The following is a 23,663-nucleotide window of genomic DNA, read 5'->3' as shown; positions in this document are numbered from 1 at the left end:
TTGGCCCATTGTCCCCTGCAGCATTTTGGGGGAACTCTTGTTCACCAAACTTTCAGCTGAATCTATTAAAAAGTAAATGTGACTTGGGGGACCAGTTGCAGATTACTTAACACGATGTTATGATCTACAATTTACAAAATGCTGGTCTCACTTCCACTCTCCTGGTCCCGATAGGTCTTTGACTGTTTAACTACAAAGAAATAAATTATTTTCCTTACTTATTATTTGCACCAGGGAGTAAAAAAGCAGTATCTATGTTCTTCAAAGCACTGTTTGACATGTGCCTTGGCTGTGTGATATCCTTTCCTGCCCTCTCACCCTCAGAGTGCAAAGCCTGCCCTGCTGGGACTGAGCCAGCTCTTGGGTTTGAGTACAAGTGGTGGAACATCCTGCCAGGAAACATGAAGACATCTTGCTTTAATGTTGGCAACTCGAAGTGTGATGGGATGAATGGTGAGCCAAACTCGCTGTGTTGTGTGATCCCATGTCCCCCTGCATGGATCCCTGTGGTAATGGAGCACCCACCAAAATCAGTGTGCTCTTGGCTGCCTGACTCACAGCACAGTTTCCTCCCTTTCCTTTAGTTGCACCAGGCTTGAAATTTCCTGTGGGAAGCAATGTCACAGTATCATAAAGGAATAAAAAATCTCTTGTATACCAGAGGAGGGCAGGAGCTGCAGCCTATGTGAAGTTCCCTCTGCAAAGACCTATCCCACACTGGCATTAAAGAATCTACAGATGCATTCATATCCCCATTGTAAAAAGCATTGTTTGTCTTCTCCCTAGTTTATCTCATTTTCTGCTTTGTGATGACTGCGCCCATCGAGGTCACAAATAATTCTTTTGGAAATCTTAATTACAGTCTGTAATTTTATTTCTTTAGTGCTCAGAGCTTTCTCTCTGCACATGTGCTGAAATTGCAGCAGAGAGCAGTCACAGCTCAGTGGTGAAAATGATCCTGTTTGGGACTCCTCCAGCCTTCTCTGACAGATTTTCCTCAGCCTGATCCACCCTGTCAGACTGGTGGAACTCAAGCTTTGAATTATGCGTGTTGAGTAGAGGGGAACTGAAGTATGTGCTTAACATTTAACACACAGATTCACTGATTCATCTGTTTTAAAGCTGAAAGATATCAGATGGATTCTCCCCCTTGAGCTGCACAGCACAGATCAGGGAATATCAATTGCTCTGCTGATTTGAAAGGTGAAAATTGCCTGTAAAATCAGTGGTTCATACAATTGCTAAAATTCTACATTCAAATCATCATGATATTGTATCTGTAGTTGATAAGGCATCTTTAAAATACACTGACATACTGAATTGTTTAAAAATTATGGTAACATAGATTTCCTTTGCCACCCATTTATTGAATTTTTTTTCTTTTTCTGTTCTGTGAAGGTTGGGAGGTGGCTGGTGATCACATCCAGAGTGGGGCTGGAGGTTCTGACAATGACTATCTTATCTTGAGCCTGCACATCCCAGGATTTAAGTAAGGAATGGGATATTTTTTCATCTATTTCTCAGTTATTTCTGTCTCTTATACCTCTTTCACACACTATCACAGGGATGATCTCAGTCTTCCTTTCTGAAGCGGAATAATGCAGTGAATAAGAGACAAGAGGAATCTTGAATTTTATTCCCATGTCCCCAGTTTGTCCATTGAGGCAGGCAAGCATGTGGGACCTTGGTTTTTAGCAGTATTTGCTTCAGTCCAAGATGCAGCCAGCTGGCTGTCTGGAAGCTGAGAAAAGATATTGCTATCCCTCTGTTTCTAAATTATTCCATGGTAACCAGCTAAACCTGCCGTGGGCTGGATACTGGAGCCTGCCCTAAAAGTATTTTAGTGAAACCCAAGTTACTTTGCCCTGTGGCTCCAGGCAGCCTCCACAGCCTGTGCTTCCCTTGGAGCCAGTGAGGAGATGCAGGCACTGCAGGAGAATGGGAATGCCACCACTCCTGAACCCTCAGACAGGCTGAAATACCTGCTTGAGGTGCTTGTGTCTCTGTCAAAAGAGTGAACTTAGAGAGATGAAACTCTTAGCTCAGACCAGGTGCTGGATGTTGAGACCAGTAAGGTGTGGAAGATGAACCCCACCCTCCCTCTGCTGTTTTCCAGCTGAGGTAGATGCAATTACATTGGTGTAAATCACTTGACATATGTAATGTGTTTCAATAATAAGGCTACCAATATGGTCAAATGTGGGTGTTCATTATAAGGAGGGAAGGTACAAGAAAGAACTTAGACACTTAAAAAATGACCCTGCTGCACCCAATATTCAGTGCAGAGGCTCCCACTATGCAAGGACAGGTTTTCTGTGACAGGACTTTGATGGCTTGACTGTAGAAAAAGGAATTTGAAGGATTGGCTGTTGCCTGTCTAGAGAGCACTGTATAAACATTTTGTTTCTTCTCTGTTAAACAGACCTCCAACAACAGTGACGGGAGCAACTGGGTCAGAACTTGGACGGATCACTTTTATTTTTGAGACCATCTGTTCAGCAGATTGTGTGCTGTACTTTATGGCAGTAAGTGAGACCTCTTTCTCCATCACTGGGGGCTGAGCCTGGTATGCCACAAGTCACTTTAGTACCTCTGCATAGGTGTGATTAGTTGTACTTGGTTTATTATGATTAAGCATGGCATTAGTTTAATATCTGCAGTGCCCTTTCAGGAGGGATTTAATGAATGACCTAGTGAAATTCATCCAGCACATGAGTTGTGAACCATTCCTGGATATCTGCTTATTCTAAATAATCATTGGACACTAAGGAGCCAGTTTTCCCCCTGTTAAACTGAGTGATGAAATTGTCAGTGTCTCTTGTGCTGTTGAGTTAGCATCTAGTAACAGAGTGAGAAATCAAGATCTGGGATAGAGGGATGGGAAGAGGACAGTTTGGAAATTTACACTTGATCCTGTCAGTGACCTGGAGGATCAGTAGAGCAGCAGACAGATGTTTGTTTGAATGTCCATTAGCTGAGGAAGGCAAATGGATCTGCAATGGCTCTCTTGCCCCTTCCACTGAAAGGGGAAGCTGGTTCTTTTTGGTATTTAGTGGCTTTTTAAAGGAACCTGCTCTTAGTTTGAAGAGAATTGAGTAGAAATTAGATGGCAATTTAGAATAGGCTGAAAGTTTGTCAGTTGTGCAAAACAAAATAAGTATGTTTGCTTTATTAAATGTTAAATGCAGTTGTGGAGTCCTTTTTATATGCTAATCTCTAGATCATAAAACATTGGTGCTAAGTGTGGTATGACCACACTTTTTTGTTGCTCCTTTTTATTTTTAAATTATGCCCGTTTTGTAGGATGTTAATCGAAAAAATACCAATGTGGTGGAATCATGGGAAAAAAGCAAAGAAAGACAATCCTACACTCACATCATCTCCAAAAATGCTTCCTTCACATTCACCTGGGCCTTTCAGAGAATAAATGAAGGCCAAGATGTAAGTACTTTATGTGTGGTGCTTTACAAAACAGCATTCTTTGGACACTCTCTGCCAGAACTCTAGCCCTCTGTTGAAGTTCACAGGTTTCCCACGAGGGACGAGTGGCTCTCAGCAAAAGCAGCCCCTGGGAGGCAGCTGTGCATAAACAATCCATGAGGAAGGACAGAGCCATGGATAAGCTGATCCCTGAATTGGTGCACAGAGGTGTGGGTGGTGTCCCCAGTGTGATGACACTGGGTATAGTATTTGCAGGGATCCCCTTGGCAGGGGGGAATGATGAGGAGGACTCCATCTTATCAGAAGGCTAATTAATTACTTCATTATACTATATTATTCTATACTATATTACACTATATTACATGATATCTAAACTGAATCTGCCAAGCACTTAACTCTGCACACACCTGCACTGAATCTCATGACTGCCAGCCAACAGTCCCAACACACACACACACACACAGTTGGCCCTGATAGGCCAAGGAAACAAAACACCATCACTCTGGGTAAACAATCTCCATATTGCATCCTACTTTGGCACAAACACAGGCACAGCAAACGAGACAAGAATTGTGTTTTCTTTCTCTGATATTCAGAGAATGTGAAACCCAGAAATATTCTTGGGAAGAATTGTGCCTTGTTTTTCTCTGTGAAGAGAAACATGGCGGCACCCGGGGTGGTTTCCTTGGCTCTCTTTCCAGAGCAGGCAGTTCATCAATGACATGGCCAAGATCTACTCCATCACGGTGACCAACGCAGTGGATGGAGTGGCCTCCTCTTGCCGGGCCTGTGCGCTGGGCTCCGAGCAGTTGGGCTCGTCCTGCGTGCCCTGCCCTCCAGGACACTACATCGAGAAGGAGAGCAGCCAGTGCAAGGAGTGTCCTGACAACACCTTCCTGTCCATCCACCAGGTGTATGGCAGTGAGGCCTGCATCCCGTGCGGGCCTGGCAGCAAGAGCACCAAGGTACCCAGCCTGAGCATTTCTGGGAGATGGGCAGACAGGGTTTGTTGGGCTGGAAGCTCTCAGGGGGCTGCTTCTAGTGCTTTCCTGCAGGGCATGTGCCTTGTGAGCACTGGAGCAGGGCTATGACCAATGTGCCCACCAAAGATGTCGCTTGTTGCTGTATATTGTAATATTACCAATATAGATGGATGGACATGCTTGAGCCTGCCTGGCCCTTGGTGCTGAACCAAATAGTGGCAACTGTGGTGTTTTCACCCCAGAGACACTTTTGGCTAGCTGTGTGCTGCAGCTGGGCACACGGAGACAAGTCCAGGCATGCAGGAGCTCTGGTGGTGGTGGGATGGAGCTCCTCTCACAGAGGGTCACTCCTTGGGTTTCCCTCTTTCGGAGAAGCTTTAAGGCTAAGGTGAAGGAGAGGAGTTGGTTCAGATGGAGGGTTTAAATCTAGACCTTTATTCTGGCCCACAGGCCTCTGAATCCAGTAACAGCTCCAACAGAACTCTGAACCATGTGGTTGCTGGCTCTTTGAACCCTGGGGAGGAGGGGGAGGGAAGGGGTAGGAGGCCACCAGCCAGGTACATAGGAGGAGGTCTTAAGGGACAAAGGACATCTGGATGGCCCAATGCCCCCCCAGGGGTAGAGGGCATCCTTTGAATCTGTCAATCACTCAACGCCCTTCTGGAATTCCAGGACTGACAGACAGTACTTGGCAGGGTTCAGGGAGGGGAATTATCAGGGGAGGGACTTGAGGTTCTAAGGTAAATCCTGAAATCACAACGCAACAGCTATAGGACACAAATAACACAACACAGACATGCAGCTCTCTGATGGTAAAAAGAGAACATTTAATTTCTGACTTCAACATTCATAGATTTCCAAAAGTGACAGTGGATTGGAGGGTGACAGTGCCACCTCTCCAATGACACTGGACAAACCAACAGTCCATCAAATTTCTCCTCCTCCATAAAAGAATGCAAAACAATAATTATTTACATAAAGTAAATATGTGAGGAAGTTTGTTACAAGAATGTAAACATCAGAAGGCTTAGAAAAACTAAAAATGGTGACAGTCACTAGTCTAATTTCTGTTTGTAAATAATCAGATAAAAGTAACAACTTCAGCTCAAAAAAAAGTTTATTTCAAGAAGCTGTACTGTGGACAGTGAACAAACAGGGCAAGTATCTATGTTACTTCCACCAAAGCTATCCCAATGCTTGCTCTTTAAAACTCAGGGACTTCCTCAACTGGATGTTTCTGGGCCTTTAGAAACCTGTAACAAGTTCCTCTTACATGAAACTGTAAGCATAAGTAAACATTTATCATGTTCAAGGAGCTGGTAGTGGAAGAACAGCTCCAGTTTGTTTGTATTCTGCCTGTCTTCTGCTATGTTCATATCCTGTCCTTGTTTCTTGAGCTGTTTCTTGTGCTTCCTTTACAAAATGCAAGTGTAATCAAGGACATGTTTTGGTCTGTTTACAGGGATTTAAACTGGAACATTGGGATCCTAAAAGTACCCAGAACAAAAGAAAGCAAGAAATTGCATTCTCTTGGCTAATGCAGCAGACAACAGAAAAACCAGGCTTAGGGAACATTTTAGTCCTGATATGTGATTGCAAGGGACTGGAATGGGAATGGGAATTACCCCAAGGGAAAGATCAGTTACAGGAATAGGACAGAGTTCCCCTTCATTCCTTAACAAGGAGAGCAGTCCAGTCTGCACCCATGCTTTAACTCCAAGGTGAATGGTTTGCTACTGTTCCATAACTGCTTTTTAATGGATGCCTCTGCCTTACAGGACCACTCTGCCTGCTTCAGTGATTGCCTGGTGTCCTATGTCAAGGAAAACCAGAGCCTGAATTACAATTTTAGCAACCTCAGCCAGGTGGGCTCGTTGATGAGTGGACCCAGTTTCACTTCCCGAGGCACCAAGTTCTTCCACTTCTTTAACATCAGCCTGTGTGGGAATGAGGTGAGCTCAGCTGGGCTTGAGGGCTGGGAGGGTGAACCAGTTTGTTGCTTGTGTTGATGCTCTGGGGTGACACTGAGACAGGACAAAGACTCCCTGTCAGCTGAGCTGTTACCAATACTGTGCAAACACTTCCCTTTGGATCTTGCTTTGCAGTGCAAGAGGACTTTTGAGCAGCCAAGTGATTTTCCAGAGCAGAGATACTGTGTTATAGGCCATTAATAAAGCTCAGAAGAAAATTCCTGTCACATCCCTGCTTTTTCTTTCCTGTGCCTTTAAGTCACTTGCATCATGACCCTGCCCTTTGTGTGCTGCCACCAAGGAGCCCAAATTAAGAGTTTGAGTCTTTCAGCTGGCAACTGCTTTCCATATGTGTCCCTCATTGCTTCGCTGGAGATGCTGTATGCAGAGCCCCTGATCACCCTGCTGTCTGCCAGTGGCCAAGATGCCCAGTGCTGACTTTGCAGCCTTGGACAGTGGCAGAAAAATATGTTTTTAGTTTGTGAGTTAAACACGCTCTGCCTGAAGCTTGGACTGAAGCAGATAAATTAAATAAATTAATAAATTAACTTTCAGAGCAGTACCAGTGTTGTGCATTGTCCCATGAAAGCCAGCATGTGTAGTTAACAATAATGCTCAGCCCTGTAAAGTTCTGAGGTCTTTTTGCCATGTATCAAAGGATTTGCATGAGTTAAGACAAATGAGTAGTCACATTTCTTTACAGCATTTTGCATACTTTTAGGATTCTATGTGTGTTTAACTACACCTGGATTACAGCTGCTGACAGCTAGATCCACAAATGTAGATATTTTCTCTCCTCTGTGGATCTGGTCTTCACTTTCCCAAACTACTACAATGGCACTACAGTACAACCAGCCAGTGATTAGGTGGTGAGTGCTTGACATTTTGTTAGGAAAACTGAGTCTGGTAATTTGTCTTTCATTGCTGTTGCTCTGATTTTAGCACTGATCTTGACATACCACATTAAAGCAGTCTTGAAGGCTATATATCTGTTTAGGGATTTCATGTATTTGTGCTTTGAAAATATTTTATCTGGATTAAATCCCAAACAAAGAGGTATTCTACAGTATGTTATTTAAAGGCAAGAGAAATAGGGTTTTCCTTTGCAAGCATTTTACTACGCTCTGCAAGTAAACACTGTGCTGTCAAGATAAACAAAGAAGAGTGCTCCACAGTACAGATTTCTGATAAGTCACCTGCCAGAGGTGACATTGTATTTCTGAGTCTGTACAAGGCTTTAATGGGAGCTTTGACAATGGCACAGTTTGTTGTGGTTTGTCCCTCTTATGACAGACACATAGAGACATCAGCTTGTTACAAGATAAAGTAATGAATCTCATCCAGTTTGCAATCAGCAAGTTTGCAATCTCTCTCTTCCCAAACTTTCACATCTTCTCAACAACCAACAGCTTCTCCCTTTTTTCCTGATTGTCCACAGGGGAAGAAGATGGCAATTTGCACTGACAATATCACAGATGTTACTCTGAAGGACATGGTTGCAGAATCAGAAGATTTTTCCAATTTTGTGGGAGCTTTTGTCTGTCAGTCCACCATCATCCCATCAGACAGCAAGGGCTTCCGAACAGCCCTGGCTCTGCAGTCCAACAGCCTTGCTGACAGGTTCTTAGGTACACAATTTGTCTTCTCCTCGTTGCTGTGAATGTACTCTCATGTATTTAGGGCTGCAGGGTAAATCCTTCCTGGCTCAGCAGCTGCACTGCTTTGAGGGAAGGGTGAAGGGGCAGCCCAGGATCAGTCTGAGAGGGTTCCTGAGCTGTGAAGCAGCTCTGCACAGATGCCTTTGTGTTTTGCTGATGTTTCAGTTCAGCTGATGGCTGGAGGAGAAAAGCAAGGGCTGTGCACATTTTTAGTTTTCCATTTCTGTGTTATTCACTCTTCCTTGTGCTTGGTTGGGTGGGTCTCACAGTGCATAGCATTTCAGCACAAAAATCTGGAGAGTGTAATTAAAAAGCACTGGTTTTATTTTATGTTCTGTACCCACCTCACTCAGGGCGAGACCAATGACTGTGATACTCACTTCAGTCCAAGTGTTTCTGCCCTTGCCAAAATCCCACTTGGGCAATTTTAGAAGAAGAAACTGATGTGGGGACATAATTAGACAAGGAATCAGGAGGCTTAGGGCAGCACGTGGCTGTGCACATCATTAAGTTTTACATTGGTCCAGATCACAAGTTCCCAGAATCTGAGGCCAGATGAGACAATGAAGTCATTTGCTCTGCTCACCTATCCATTACAAGCACTGAGTGTTTGTACTTTCTCCCTGGCACTGAGTCCAGAAACTTATGTTTGACAAAAGCACATCTTTGGAAGAGCATTCAACCTGGGCTTTTAAGACTGCCAGCAATAACAACTTTGCCACAGTCACTGGTATTTTTTTCCACTGATCAAACATCATCTCTCTGTTTTTAAAGCAGGCTTGTCTCCTATTTGAATTTCCCTGTGTTCAGTTTCCAGCTCTTGCTTTTTATTAGTCTTTCTCGAGATCACACCAATGTTTTCCTTCTTGAAGAAATATTTTGTGTACTGGAATCATCACACACCTTCTGATAAATTAAATAGACCAAGTTCTTCTAATTGTCTTGCTATCATGTATTTATTTTGAGCACCTAAATTACTTTTGAGGCTCTTTCTACATCTTCTGTAACATTTTATATTTTTTAAAGCATAGAATGGAATACTATTCCAGTATTTAATTTGCTATAATGCCAATAAAAATCACTTTTGTATTTGGAATCCCTGCATCCTTTTTTCTCCAGACTTAAGGGATTTAATGATGGCTTCTTGGATCTGATGTCAAAGTCACAGTTTCCAAAGGAAATCTCTCTTTCTTAAGACTGGCCTTCAATTCTTGCTGCACTTATATATATATATATATATATATATTTATATATATATATATATCTTATATTGAGTTTGGGACCATCTTGCTAATTGAACCAAGCAACCAAGTTGCACTGTATTTTATTTTTAATCCTCTTAATCTTTGTCTCATCTACACACTTTACCAGCATGGATTATACAGTTACTTGCAGATCCCTGATGTTAATCTTGCATTTTCACACTTCAATATTGATGCCTAGAGAAGCCTGGAGACATCCCATGTTTGATGACAATTTCCCATGGCCAGATAATTTTATAATGACTTAGCTAAATAGTTTTTAATGCAGAGTGTGCTCTTAATTGATAGTACACTGCTAACTTTTTAATTAGAAACTCATGTGGTAATCAGTGAAATACTTGATACATTTACATAACTTTCTTTAGCAACCAAGTTCATCAGCACTCAAGGAATGAGATCAGATTTGTTCAACAAAAGAGGTTCTCCATAAATTCTTGTTGACTTTCTCTCCTTGTGCATCTGTCCATGAACTGAAACCCATTTTCCATCACCATTATTGTGTCTCATTGTGAGAGACACATTGTAATTCAGGTCACCATATCCCCTCTCCATGAGTCTTTTGACAATTCACTGTCATCAAAAGCTCTGTTAAAGGTCACTCTTAGGTATGGGTTTCTAGTTCACAAACATTCATGCCAGTAAATGCCAATATTACCAGAGGAATAGGGGAGGGCAGTTATTGTCTTGAAAAACAAGGAGATAGTCCTGACTTTTTCCTAATACAAAGAAATGATGTCAAGCTCTTCTGACACCTTTTTTTTTTTAATCTCAGTTACTAAATTTTAAAATGGTTGAAATTTTCCTTCCTAGCATAGCAAGGATGTGGACCTGCTGAAGTGAGTCCAGAGGAGGCCAAAACATGGTCAGGGGGCTGACCACCCCTCCTGGGTGACAGCCTGAGAGAGCTGGGATTGTTCAGCCTGGACAAGAGAAGGATTTAAGGCAATTTTAGAGCATCTTCCAGTACCTAAAGGGGCTGCAAGAGAGCTGGAGAGGGATTTTTTACAAGAGCATGCAGTGACAGAAAAAGGGAGAGTGGCTTCCAACTTAAAGAGAGTAGGTTTAGATTAGATATTAGGAATAAATTCTTCCCTGTGAGGGTGGTGAGACAGTGGCACAGGTTGCCCAGAGAAGTTGTGGCTGCCCCATCCCTGGAAGCATTCAAGAAGAGGTTGGAGAGGGTTTTGAGCAACCTGGTCTAGGGAAAGTTGTCCCTGCCCAGGGCAGGGGTTTGGAACACGATGATCTTTAAGGACACTCCCGACCCAAACCATTCTATGAGTCTGTGATTCTATGAACTGTTTCAAGAGCAAGTGGAAAACTTCTTTTCTTCAGTCTTTTCACCACTGTTTCTGACCACTACCACTTCTTGTTCTGTCAATTTTAACTCCTGGGAAGGATGCAGCCCCCTTTGTACAACTTCTGCAATGTTGCAGTGAAGCACCAATATTTTCTGTCTTCTTTGGTTCATGGGGTTGGAAGGATCTCTAAGAACTCTGATTACTTCCATTCTCCTCCTTTTCAGCTTTTGCCCAGAATCCATGTAGTTCATACACCAGCCTGTCATTTGTTCCAAAATGTGCCATCAAGGCTTGCCTATGATTCCATAATCCTTCTGAGTCTTGTTATTCCATCTATCAAAGTACTGCAAATTGCTTAGGTCATTACCTGGTTTTGATGTGTGAGGGTTGTACACTCAAGGCAAATGCTCTGAGGGGCTGCATCAGATAAAGGAGTTCAGTAGTCCTTTGCCAGCCTAAATTATTTAATGTTTCTTTAATAGCCCGTGATTGCTTTAAATTAATATAAAAGAATAATAAGTATTTACACAGTTGTTTCATTATTTTTGTTATTTTGCTATGTCTACGTGAGGAAATCAGACTGTATGAGGAACATATATATCTGCAAAGTTTAGTTAGAAAAAAGTGAGTGCAATGTACAGCAATGCCATTAAATGCTATTGAGATCCACAGCTTTCAGACTGAGAAAATGTTACACATGAACTCCTCAAAAATCCATTAATAGATTGCTTCCTTTTTTTTTTTTTATTTCTTAAATTTTAGGAGCTACTGTTGAAACAATGCTGGAAAATATCAGCATCAAGGCAGATATGTTCCCTCCCTCTCCAAGCAAAATACCAGATGTGCATTTCTTTTACAAGTAGGTAAAAAATGCTGCTTATTGCTATGTCAGATGTCTTCATTTGTTTAGAGGAAAGTAAAACTGTGAAGGGGGATCTATAACCCACCTTTAGTCTTTGCCACTTTAATCAGTATCTGCCTGATATTGATTGACATGTTGAAGATCATATCATGAAATCAGAAATCTTTACTCAAATCTAAATTAGTCTTGATCCATAGGAAGTGATCCCAGAGCTTTGAATCATCCATCCTGATGCCACTTTCAATGTCCTGTTATTTTCCATATTTTCTCAAATATGACTTTGAAATCTCCACTTCTGGTTGCATATTTTCTTTCACTTTCATTTGTGTTTACTTTGATGCTACAAAAAAGGACTAATCAAGATTAAAAATAATCTTGATTATTTAACATGCACAGTTACTAGTATGCTTTTCCCATTCTTCACTCTTCTCCATAAAAAGAATACCTTAGTTTGGGTAGGAAGTAGCTCAAAGATCAGCTCAGTTCAGATGTCTACATGCTGGTCTTCATGTCAGCTGTGTTTCTAAGCTGGGACTTAATTGAATATAGGTCTTTGGATATCAGCATTTTATGCTTATGTGAATACTTTAATTACGTGTCTGATTCTGCAAACTGAGCCCCACACCAGAGTCCCTACTTTGAGCATACTATGAACTTGGCTTACAAGGTCTATCGTGCTGGAATGAGACCTTTTAAATCCCCTTTAACTGGGGGTACCAGTTGTTGTTTTCTCTGTGTCTGGATTGAAGGCACTTGAGACAGTAATTCATGTTCAGATTCAGCTGTTTATTGTTTCTTATCAGTAAAACAGTGTCACTACTGTGAGTCCAGCAGCTTTTCATTAGAAGGCACAAAATGGCCAACAATCTCTTGTTCCAAGGTCTTTTAAGACTCAACTCTCCAATTAAGAACTGGCACCCAGATTATTTTCCCTTTTAACCCAATAACTGATCCCAAAGAGCTGCAGTGCTGACTTTTCTGCCCAATTACAAAATGCCACCCAAACCCATGAAGAAGAAGCATGAAGAAGAAACCCAGGACAACACCCTGTGCCCTCCATCTTGCTTCCATCCACAGCATACTAAAAATCCCAAAACCTATGTTTCTCACCAAGTGATACACCTACAGAACTCTATATAATCTATTTCACACTTTTGTGGATTCTAGTCTTGAAGTCTAGGAAACTTTCTCCATGGATGAGGGTCAAAGTCAGTGTTCCCCTGGGGGTCAGGGCACCCCAGAGCAGACAGAAATATTCCCAGTGCCCTGGGTTTGCACACCCTTTGCCCTGTGCTGTTCCAGGACAGTTTTGCTCTCAGGCTGCTAGGCTGGGAGTGAGCCATCAGAGCCTCTCCAGCAGAGTAACACAACAACCACAGCACCTGGGATTCTCCTTTGCAATCATTCCGTTCTGTTTTCTGGCAAAGTTCACTCCTTGATGCAGCAGATTTAGAAAACCAGAGCAGTTCCCTGAGTGGCATCTCAGAGCTCTTTGAGAGTTAAATGAATTGGTGAGGCCTACCCTGATTCTGTTGCTCTTTTATTTTGTTTTTGTTTCGTTTGTTTGTTTGTTTTCACCTGGCAAAGTCAAAAGCATTTTGGTAAAGGGTATTTTGTTAGCATTGCAGCTGCATGAGTGTCTACAGACCTGTGAAACAGTAATATCCATTCAATGTAGTGGAAATATGTTGCTTTTCTCCTCTTGTTTGACGTTAGGTCTTCAACAGTGACAACCTCCTGTGAAAATGGCCGTGCAACTGTTGTGACAATGAGATGCAACCCCAACAAACCAGACCAAGGAGAGCTTTCTGTGCCCAGGTATTTCACTCTTTGTGTCCTACTAGTCCCAAAAAGCTTTTGCTCCTCGGGTAATCTTCACAAAACTCATTAGTAATTTTATATTATAATAGCAATGAGGAGAGCTCTGTCCCTCATCAGTCACTTGTTTTCCTAGGTGTCCATCAGCTTTCAGCAGACAAACTGATCTGTGTTTAGGCTGTGTGGCAGATTGTTCTGAGCTTAAATGCAAAAAAGAAAAGCAGTGATGTTTGCTTGTTTTCACTTCTCCTTTATTTCAGTTCCTTATTTTAATCTTCAGCCTCCTGATTAAACTGCCTAGTTGAGGCTTTGAGAGATAGTTTTTCTTCCTTGAGCTACAGCAGTAGCTAGTTAAAATTATTTTTTTGGACAAAGGCAATCTGCTCTAGGAATTTTGAAATCTGCTATTGCAATGCTTGTGTGAGCTCTGTCTATTTTATTTTTGGGATATATTTATTTATGTGTTTCATTGCTGTATCCTGGCTGTACCAGTTGTATTTAATTTGCCTGATGTTTTTTCCCTTCAGTCTGATTTGAGGGACTTTAAAAAGCTTCTTTCTTCCAAAATCCTGTTTATGCTTGCATAAACATAACTTAAGGCATAAGCATGATTGAAAAACTGCAGAGAAAAAAAAAACCAGTAAAATACTCAATTCTATTACTCTTTAGCAACACACTGTGATTTTTCAGAAGCTTCCTTCAACTCTGATAATTCTCCTCTTTGGTTATCAAGGCCCATTTTAGTCTGTCTGGATGTTGCTACAAATCTGCTGATAGTTCTCACTCATCCTCCTTCCCAAAAGTGAGCAGTGTGAGAAGTGTGGGATCCTTTGGTCCCTGTTCCTCTTGTGACACACAAACTGTGCTTGCTGAATGAAGGCAGAGTAAAGTCTACTTCACAGGTGGTGGATGAATGATTGGTGTTTGAGCACCTTTGGAGATGCTTAGCCCAGTTTCTGAGGGACCTGCCCTACTACAAAATATGGTGGGCAATAAGCCACTATCAGCTTCTGCATGAAAATTCTTCAGTTGTTCTTCCAGTGCCACAGGATAAACACGATGGGAACTGTGATAAAGCACCAGTAGTGAGGAAGGAACAGCCTACTTTGCTTTTGAAAGTGTGAGCAGGGGCAGAAATGGCTCACAGTACCTTATCTCAGTTCATGTTGGCTTCTCCTTTCCTATCCCCCTTTGATTAGCTCAGCAGTCAGCTGCTTTCACACAGGGAGGTATCAGAAATATGTCAAATAATGTAACTCCTTGATCCTCCAGGCTTGGTGTTTAGTATCACATGAATCTGCAGTACAAGATGAAAGCAGTTGAGAAGAAAGGTCTGTCAGTGCTCTTGCCATGTAGGTTGGAAAAATGCTCCATAATTCACAGAGGAATGTACCTGTTGTCAGGTATTCAAATCTGGATAAGCCAGAATGGGCTTTTAGGGCTGGGATTTTTCAGTGCTTCAGATCAGGATACCAGGTTTCCAGATAATATAGAATAATACAACTTAAAATAATTTTTATTTCTGCATGAATATATTTCATATTTATATGAACAAACTTCTTGCAGGGCCTTTGGCCATTGCTGCTGTTAGACCTGATATGATTGTCAGTAAAAAAAATCTACATGACTGTCCTGCTACTGCCAGTACAACTTCCTTCTGCAGGCTGAATACAAAATAGGCCATTAGTTTTTCTTGGAGTAAGAGAAGCTGTTATCTCTTCATTAACCGGTGAATATCCTTCTAGTAATTAACCATGACAGGACAAGTCCATTCCACATGGACTAAATCACCCAGACATCATTAGAACAATGGCAGGAACCAGATAGCAGCAGTCAAGTGGAACAGCCACCCTGTGCAGGAGGACAGTGATGGAGGTGTATGCTGGTGTAGTATCCCCTCCCCTCCCCTCTCCCTTTCCCTCTCCTTTTAGATCTTTGAAAGCCTAACACCTGTTTTCACTTAAGGAAACACTTTACAAACCAGGAAAAATTCTCCCCCCAGATTCTTCCATCTGCTGACTTGATGGATGTTTACCCATTTCTCATCCTTCCCATTCCCAATCTTCAGCAGCAGAAGGTGGATGAGGATGCAAACCCCAGGGTGTTTCTTTCATGACTGGTAACTGAGCTCTGCTCTCCTCGTAGCTCCTGCCCTGCAGGCACCTGTGATGGATGCACTTTCTACTTCCTCTGGGAAAGTGCAGAAGCTTGTCCTCTCTGCACAGAGCAAGACTACCATGAGATTGAGGGAGCCTGCAAAAAAGGATTTCAGGTACAGCATCCATGTCTCAAAGTCAGATGGGCTCATTTGGGTATACCTTGGATTCTTGCTGAGATTTGGTGTGCAAATTGATGTGTGAGTGGGTTGGAAGATCTCAGCCCAGGCTCTGAGCTGGCTGGGATGCAAGCTGAGGGAGGAGCTGTGTTGAGAGCCAGGAATGTTTGTGTCAATGGCAGTGTGGTTCCTGCAGGACAGCTGGTGTGTGCTGGCCAGCTGTGTGAGTAAGGATGTGAGCTCTCAATGCATTCAGACTTGCAGGACAGTTATTTCTGAAGGATAGAGTGCCCAAAAGACTTCAGTTGTTTTATAGCCATAAACATCAGGGGCAGGCTAGGAAATGTTTCCAAAAGTCAGTTCATAAATTCATCCTATTTGCTTGCAATGTTTTTGCTGCTGCATTCTCTAGAAAGAGAATTCTTCTGTATTCTTCTTAGGAAGTTCTTCCACAGGTTCAAACTGGCCTGTTGATTATCAGCTCCTGTGCAGGCACAACTTATCCCCAATAGCTGTCCAGCCCATATTGTGTCATATGGAGACCTATACAGGGGAAGAAATCCTTTTGCCATGCCTGAACCTGCAGGCACAAGCAAGGAGAAGACTGATTAGACAAAATAACTTGAAAACCTGAAGTCTGAAAACCTAAAGGGTGTGTTTTGGTTTGCTTTCACTGAAAAGTCATCTGACCTTTCTACCTCAGAACAGCTTGTTTTTTCTAAGTCTAAACAGTTCTCTCTTTTCCTACAAGCAGCTCACTTTTTTGGTGTTTTCTGATTGAAAGGAAACCTTATATGTATGGAATGAGCCAAAGCATTGCATTAAAGGAGTTCCCTTGCCAGAAAAAAGGACCAGCACTTGTGAAACAGTGGATTTTTGGCTTAAAGTTGGAGCTGGTGTTGGTGCTTTCACAGCTGTTCTGCTGATAGCCTTGACTTGCTACTTTTGGAAGAAGAACCAGAAGTAAGTACTGCAAATTTTGTTCTATATAAAAGTTAGCTAAAAGCTTGATGGAGTGACTTTTCCTGCATCTGACTTTATGACACTCTTGATGAGCAGTACCTTGTGGGATCAATCCATTCATACACCAAATTGATGTTTCTTCTGTCAACATCAGACAGAATGGTGGCTATAAAAAATTTCAGTGAGGAAAGTATTGAACACTCACAGTAATTTGCAATGGCATAATTTCCAAATAGGAACTGTCTTCTTAACCCTTGAGAGTTTGAAGTTGACTTTAGTTTCTGAAGCAACATGGCTTTCTCAAGTTCTGAAGACCAAAAGAGTATCTTTAGTCTAATCAGTCCCTTTCAGCTTGGTAAAAAATTTTGGTTCATAAATATGGTTCTTGAGCATATTGCTTAGTTCTATTTTGATTGTTACCCCAACCAGAACTTCTTCAGGAAGCCCTCCTGCAGGAAGCCCTCTTGACCTCCCCTTGGTCTTGTGGGAAAACATGCTTCTTTTATAAGGATAGAGGACTAATAGGAAAGCAAGAGCTCAGTGTATTGTTAATACTATTTTGGTTACATATTTTTAATGATTGAAAAGTATCTAATTTCCACTACCTCAGAAGTAGCTATGTGGGAGGACTGCAGACAATCTAAATTACAAAACCCCTGAGTATGGGACATTTGAGAAAAAAAAAGTATTCCTGTGTGGCTTTATATCTTCAGGCTGGAGTATAAATATTCCAAATTAGTGATGACAACGAACTCAAAAGAGTGTGAACTGCCAGCTGCTGACAGCTGTGCTATAATGGAAGGAGAAGATAATGAAGAAGAAATTGTGTATTCAAATAAGCAGTCGCTGCTGGGGAAGCTCAAATCCTTGGCAACAAAGGTGAGCAGTAATTACCAATATTAATACAAAAATAATTATTACCTTTTTTTATTACTGGATGTGATGAGTCTTTGATGCTAATTTCACAGCAGTGCAGCCTCCCACGCACACCTCATCCAGCCCATAGTGATCTGCTGAAATCCACAGCCTGGATAAAATTAAGAAATGTTGTAGGGTTTTTGGGTAAATGCTTCTTCCTCCACAGAGAGATTTCAGCAGCATTTTTTATTGCATGGGTGACACCAGAAAAAAACAGTTAATGGCAGAGAGAACCTTTTTGCCTGGAATCCTCCCAGGCACATCCATTGCTGAGGCAAACATAGCTATTAGAGATACAAAAAATTAACACTGGCAGCATAGCCACCAGCCAGCTGCTTGCAGCTCACCTGGGCTGCAGCTTCATGGCTGCCTGGAGAGCCATAATTTTGAGTAGGATTCAGTTGAAGATAAATCATCTTCATGCTGTTGCCCAACACAGCAGCCTCTTCCATTTCAGTGGGAAGCAGCACCAAAAAAGCATTTTTTTCTACAGTAGATGTGATGTGGATTGTTGCATGTCTGAATTGACAGCACCAAACTCTTTGGTGTCCTTTGAACATTTCTGAAGGTCATCATGGTAGATCCCAAAAGCTCTTTGGTCTTTGTTCCAAATGCCTTGAAATCTGTGCTGTGGAAAGGGTAGTGTCTTTAAGGGATTCCACTGGGGGCATCCGTTATGATCAGGATAAAGGCAAATGACGTTTTCCCTTTCAAACAGTTTTGTTGAAGTCAATTTCTTAGGAAGTCTCTTAAAAGATCATAATAAAAATTAATTTTAAAATGTTGTACTGCAGTTTATTTTCCAAATAATATCTCAGAATATTGAATTTTGAGATTTTTTTCCTTGTATCCCTTTTTTTTTCTTTCTATGATTGAGTGCAATATAATTAAAACTTGTGTGCTGCCTTTCTTTTCCCTTATTATTCTCTTCTCTTCATTCTTTTACTTTTTTTTGTTTGACTGGTGTCATCTTGCCACACTACCTGCTCCTCAGATATCCCTCCTAGAAGTTACCATTGCACAGATAATATACAGAACTTTCCCTTGACCCCAGCCTGACTATTTGTCCTGCAAAATCAATATTTTTCCTTGTGGAAAGGGGCAGAAATTCAATATTAATTCTTAATTCAATATTGAGAATATTGAAGAAGTAAATAAAATCAAATCACATAAAATTTTCTGGTGATGTTGCTAAAATAGAATTAAGCTTTAGTACTTCAGTATTCAGACAGCTTGAATGCCTACTTGGAGTTTTTTAATGCTCCTATATCCACTGTAGCAGGCCTCCTGAGTGTTCTCTCCTTTTTCAACAAGCTTGTCAGGTATTTCTAAGCTTGTTCCTTTTTTTACTGCTTGATAACAATAGCTGCCAAATTCAACTCCCAGTTCCTCATTAGCTTTCTCAGCTCTGTGTCCTGTACCCCTGCAGATAACTCAAATGTAATATATATTTATCAAAAACAAATGTTATAGGCATTGCTTTTCATTTATGCAAAAGATGAAGAAATTAATGTCCTGCTACATATGCATGTTAAATACAAAGAAAAAAATAAATATATATATATGGAGGAAAACAAGGGAGAAAAAGGAGAAATGTAAAATGAGAGAGAAAGAAAATCTGCATTGTCCTAACTCTATGTTCAAGCCTCAGGCTATGGCATTTCTGCCAGCTTGTCACAAAGATATCAGTGGGTTTGAGTACCCAAGGGATTGAGGGCTAGGCCTGTAATATAGAAAGGGATGACTTATTTTTAATGAGAAGATATAAGCCAGATAATTACAAACCTGTTTCAGATAGGGGGCTGTTCTAGCTGTGTCTGTTGTCTCCAGCATGACAATACCAGGCTCTTCAGAACAGATATTTTTCACTGGACTAGCATAGGACAATTTCTCCCCTTCTTTCTCATGTCTGTACCAGGCTGTCCTGATCTGTGTGAAAGGGCTTTAAAAATCAGATTATGAAGGTAGTTCAGGACAGTTTGCAGACTATTTGGGTGTCTAAGTCCACATTTCTCGCTCACCCTGATACCTGCTGGCCAAATGGCCAAGGCTGTCACCCAGCAAATGAAAACAGAGAGAAAACTCAACTCTCTAGCCCTGATTTTTAAGATGGAAACTGATGTTTTGTCTTGTGGGTCTCCCAGAGGAGTTGTTGAGATTGGAACCCAGGAGCAAGGCAGTGGTGTTCACACTCACGTGTGAGTGTGCTGTGCTTCAAGCATTTTATACATTGCAAGAAACACATTCATAAGTGAAAATAATCATAGAGATGATTACCTTGCTCTACTCAGGCTACCTGTCCTATTCTGTGAATATGAAATGCAGACTTTCCCTGTACCCTCTAAAATAAGTATCATGAACAATAGCTATAGCATAATTTTATTGGTTTTGCAAATTTTTACAGAATTAGTAATGCTATTGTATTATTAAAGGGTCAAACAGTGCACTTAATTACTGTAGTAAAAATAAAGTGAAGTTTTTGGCAAAGGATATTGAGAGAAGAAGTGATAGTGCTGACTGCTGGAGAGATTTTGAGGAAATCCAGTTGATGGGAACCTGTCTTTCCATTGCAGGAAAAGGAAGATAATTTTGAATCTGTTCAGCTGAAATCTTCAAGATCCCAGAATATATGAAGAATTAATGCTGCCTTCAAAGGAACAAACCTAATTTCTATTTTTACAGGACTATATTTTAAACATATTCTGGCACACATTATAGTGGTGATCTTGGTGAGAAATGCTTGGCCTTTTAGGAGGAAAGAAGACAGGAAGCAAACCAGAAAATTGGATTGCCTTACCATGTGATTGAGTACCTTGCCAAAAAAAGAAAGCAGATTCTTGGATTCCATACTGGGAATGAAATTCAACTCAGGAAGAGATATACATACTGCAAATAACATGAATTTTTTGCATTCACCTGGGCAACACTCAGGCATGCCATATGATTTATAGGTACCTTTCATTTCCTTCTCATTCCTGTGCATATTCCTAAGAAATTATTTTCAGAGAGGCCTGCAACCTCCTGCAAAGGTTGTATGTTGTTGTTTACTGGCACAACTGTGAGTCTTTCTTGAAATCAAAATTGTGAATGGTACTCGGAATGAGCCTCAGGTGAGTTTTGAACTTTGGAAAATACTTTTGATTTTAATGCTTTGAAGGTCTGGATGGTCTGTGTTGACCTCTAATGCAAAAGGAATTGTGTTGCACCTGCAAATTGAACCCATTCTGGTGCCTAAGTCATGGCCATCAGGGTTGGAGTAAAACCTAGTGCTATTAAATTTAAACTTGGTAACAGCTGTTGTGTGAATTGTAGGTCTGGGCCCATGAGTTTGTAGGCAGTAGCAGGTTCAAACTCTTTATAGAGGTGTAAAGTGGTACCTACAGTGCAAGTGGCACTTGTCCCTCTCTGTGGAAGCTTGTCCTTTCAAGAGAGGTCTTTGGCAGATTCAGTGTTCTCCCTTGGGCCGTGTAAATATCACTTTTCCCAGGACTGGGAACCAGAAAAACCTGAATTCTGGAGGTACAGCAAAAATCTCAACTTTTGGGAATGAGGCATCAGCTCTGTCAGTTGGGAGGCTTGTTAGAAACACCCAGCCTCCTTTAATCCTGACTCATGTGAGAAAGGGGGAGGGATGGATGGATGGATGGATGGATGGATGGATGGATGGATGGATGGATGGATGGATGGATGGATGGATGGAGGGATGCATGCATGGATGGAGGGATGCATGGATGGAGGGATGCATGGATGGATGGATGGATGGATGGATGAGGAATGGATGGATGGATGGATGGATGGATGAGAAATGGATGGATGGATGGATGGATGGATGGATGGATGGATGGATGGATGGATGGATGGAGGGATGCATGGGTGGATGGATGTCCAGCAGAGCTGAGCATGGGTTATGTACTTACACAGCATCTAAATGCATCCTGTGTCAGTGCAAGTAGCAGCTCTGGAGGAAAGGCACAAAGTGGTGCCTTGGAAACTGGAGGCTGGGTGATTTTATTTCCATAAAATCAGCCACATTATAAGCATGTGATCTTCATAATATCCACAGTAACAATTTCCTGAAATTCCCTCTGAGGTCGAACTCAAAGGAATCTGAAACTTAGGCAAAAAATATTTGAGTAAAATTATGCAAGACTTGTACAGAGCCAGAGAAAATGAGCCACAATTCTTGTATTGACCTCTGGTCAGACTCATATTTCCATTACAGCAAATTTATGTGAAGTGTGGAATGCATGAAAACCAGAAAAGAGACATGGGCAGAAATGGTGTTTTTACTATAAGGAATATAGATTTTTGATTTTATATGACTGAGCTAGGTCTATCAATAAAAGAGGGCCCACTTTTAAGTAAAATTTAAATTAAACTGAATTTTCTGCACTCTAAATATTTTATTATACTCTAGATGTGAACAAAAATTTTATGAAGTTTAGATTTTTTTTTCGTTAGGGAAAATTCAGCTCTGTTATTTTATAGTTCCAGTCAAAGAACACACACTTTACTCTTTTGATGGGAGATCCTTCAGGCATCTTAACTGAAGTGGTGTACATTTTCTGTTGGTCTTGAAAAGGCACTTCGCTTTCCCAACAAAGATTTTTATGGGGTAATGTTGAATGTATATTAAATACACATTCCTTTTTGTATATTTTGTACCATTGCACACTTATTATTGTACATTGTATTTGTTGTCATGATGTCATTTATATATGGTTGTCAAAGATGATATGCTCACAGAGTAAATGGTTATGGCTTTGGGATTTCACTTCTTGAATCTTTTATGATGAGGGGTTTTATGTTGTTGATTTTTATTCAACTAGTGTGTTGTAGCATCAAAGATATATATCTGATGGACATTCATAAAATAAAGTAAAAATATATTTGAAATTTTGGACTTGAGATGTTTGGTGGCACTGCAACCTTCCCTGAATGTTGCTGGTCTTCAGTAATGAGTAGAGCTTTTCACTGCCATCAAGTTGCATTTGTCTACATCTCCTTTAATTTTTCCCCATCTCTCTCTCCATGTGTTTTCTCAGCCATAATTACACTTCATTCTCCAGAACACCATTTCTTTTTTTATTGCTGGACCCATATCCCTGTAATGCAGAAATGCCTTAATTTTCATGAACTATATTTAATTTGACTTAATACCGCACAGGTTTCGTTGGGTTCCCTTCTCTTTCCATTATATTTTCCAAATAAAATGGAGTGGAAATTTTTGACAGCTGTGACAGACTTTGCTGTATGACTCTTCTCAGCTCTGCTTCCAAATGGTTTATCATGATGTTGTTGAACATTCTCCCAGGCAGTCTAATGGTGTACCTGGTGCAGTGCTAACATAGTGGAAAGCAAACCAATGCTGTAGACTTCATTTACCTTAAAATAAGAAAACTGAATTTTCCAAGAATTAACCAAGCGTAAGCTGAAATATTTGAGTTGACTTCTGCTATTCATTTCTTTCTGTTAAAGATGTAGTAGAGAGGGGAAGTTTCCATTTTCCCATAAGAGACAAATTTTGGAAGCCTTTAAGAATTCACTAAAAAGTCAGCTATGTGTGACCTCTTCTAGTGCTCTGCCAAAATACACTTACAGAAACCTCCAGCTTTTTTTTCCACATGGAATCACATTAGAAAACTGTTATTTGATGCCATAAAACAATGTGAATCAGTCTGTTATGTGTTCACTTGATTAAATGGAATACATTTTATTGCTGCATTTGCATGCTTTTCTTTGAAATCTGGAGTCAAGCAACTGAATCTCTTTGAGGATTAAACACATTTTACTGGTGTCTGTATAAATTATTGGCAAATTAGCAGAACGTCATTGTCTGAGCTTTGACAGTGCTTGCTAGGGGGGAAATGCACAAAGAATGTGTTCTGGCTCGGCTCTGTGTTAGTTGGTGTTTGTAATACTGAATACAATTGATTAAGGTTTGGGGAAAACTATGTCTTAGAGCCACAGAGGGAAATTACTGAGTAGCTTCAATGATCTATAATCTTTGTTCAAAGAAAGGATTTTACTATTTGCTTTTGAAAAATAGGTTCTGGGATTCTTTGATAGTAGAGGGGAAAGTTTGCAGGTTTTGTCCTTCCAGAGCCAGTAGTACCTGTAAAATGCAGGTACTTAATTATAATCTGATAGCAGCAGATGTCACCATTTAGGAGCCAGTGGTAGTTGACTCTTCTCCAGCAGTGACCAACACA

At 41.0% G+C, this 23,663-nt stretch overlaps 1 protein-coding gene across 1 annotated transcript in view; it reads left to right on the top strand.

The window, feature by feature from the left end:
• The window catches only part of ELAPOR2 (endosome-lysosome associated apoptosis and autophagy regulator family member 2), a 103,617-nt gene extending 80,450 nt beyond the window's left edge, over window positions 1-23,167 (top strand). Inside the window, exons 10-22 of the mRNA XM_054631595.2 lie at window positions 325-453; window positions 1,399-1,489; window positions 2,423-2,525; window positions 3,304-3,441; window positions 4,143-4,406; window positions 6,203-6,376; window positions 7,833-8,022; window positions 11,378-11,474; window positions 13,194-13,295; window positions 15,441-15,567; window positions 16,355-16,533; window positions 17,247-17,412; window positions 20,025-23,167. Of these exons, the coding sequence (XP_054487570.2) occupies window positions 325-453; window positions 1,399-1,489; window positions 2,423-2,525; window positions 3,304-3,441; window positions 4,143-4,406; window positions 6,203-6,376; window positions 7,833-8,022; window positions 11,378-11,474; window positions 13,194-13,295; window positions 15,441-15,567; window positions 16,355-16,533; window positions 17,247-17,412; window positions 20,025-20,084 (1,820 nt within the window). The 3' untranslated portion in view covers window positions 20,085-23,167. The remainder of the gene's footprint in view (window positions 1-324; window positions 454-1,398; window positions 1,490-2,422; window positions 2,526-3,303; window positions 3,442-4,142; window positions 4,407-6,202; window positions 6,377-7,832; window positions 8,023-11,377; window positions 11,475-13,193; window positions 13,296-15,440; window positions 15,568-16,354; window positions 16,534-17,246; window positions 17,413-20,024) is intronic.
• The last annotated feature ends 496 nt before the right edge of the window (window positions 23,168-23,663 follow it).

Source organism: Agelaius phoeniceus, chromosome 5 (genome assembly GCF_051311805.1).
Source record: "Agelaius phoeniceus isolate bAgePho1 chromosome 5, bAgePho1.hap1, whole genome shotgun sequence".
NCBI lineage: Eukaryota > Metazoa > Chordata > Aves > Passeriformes > Icteridae > Agelaius > Agelaius phoeniceus.
This window is presented reverse-complemented; position numbering and strand designations above follow the sequence as displayed.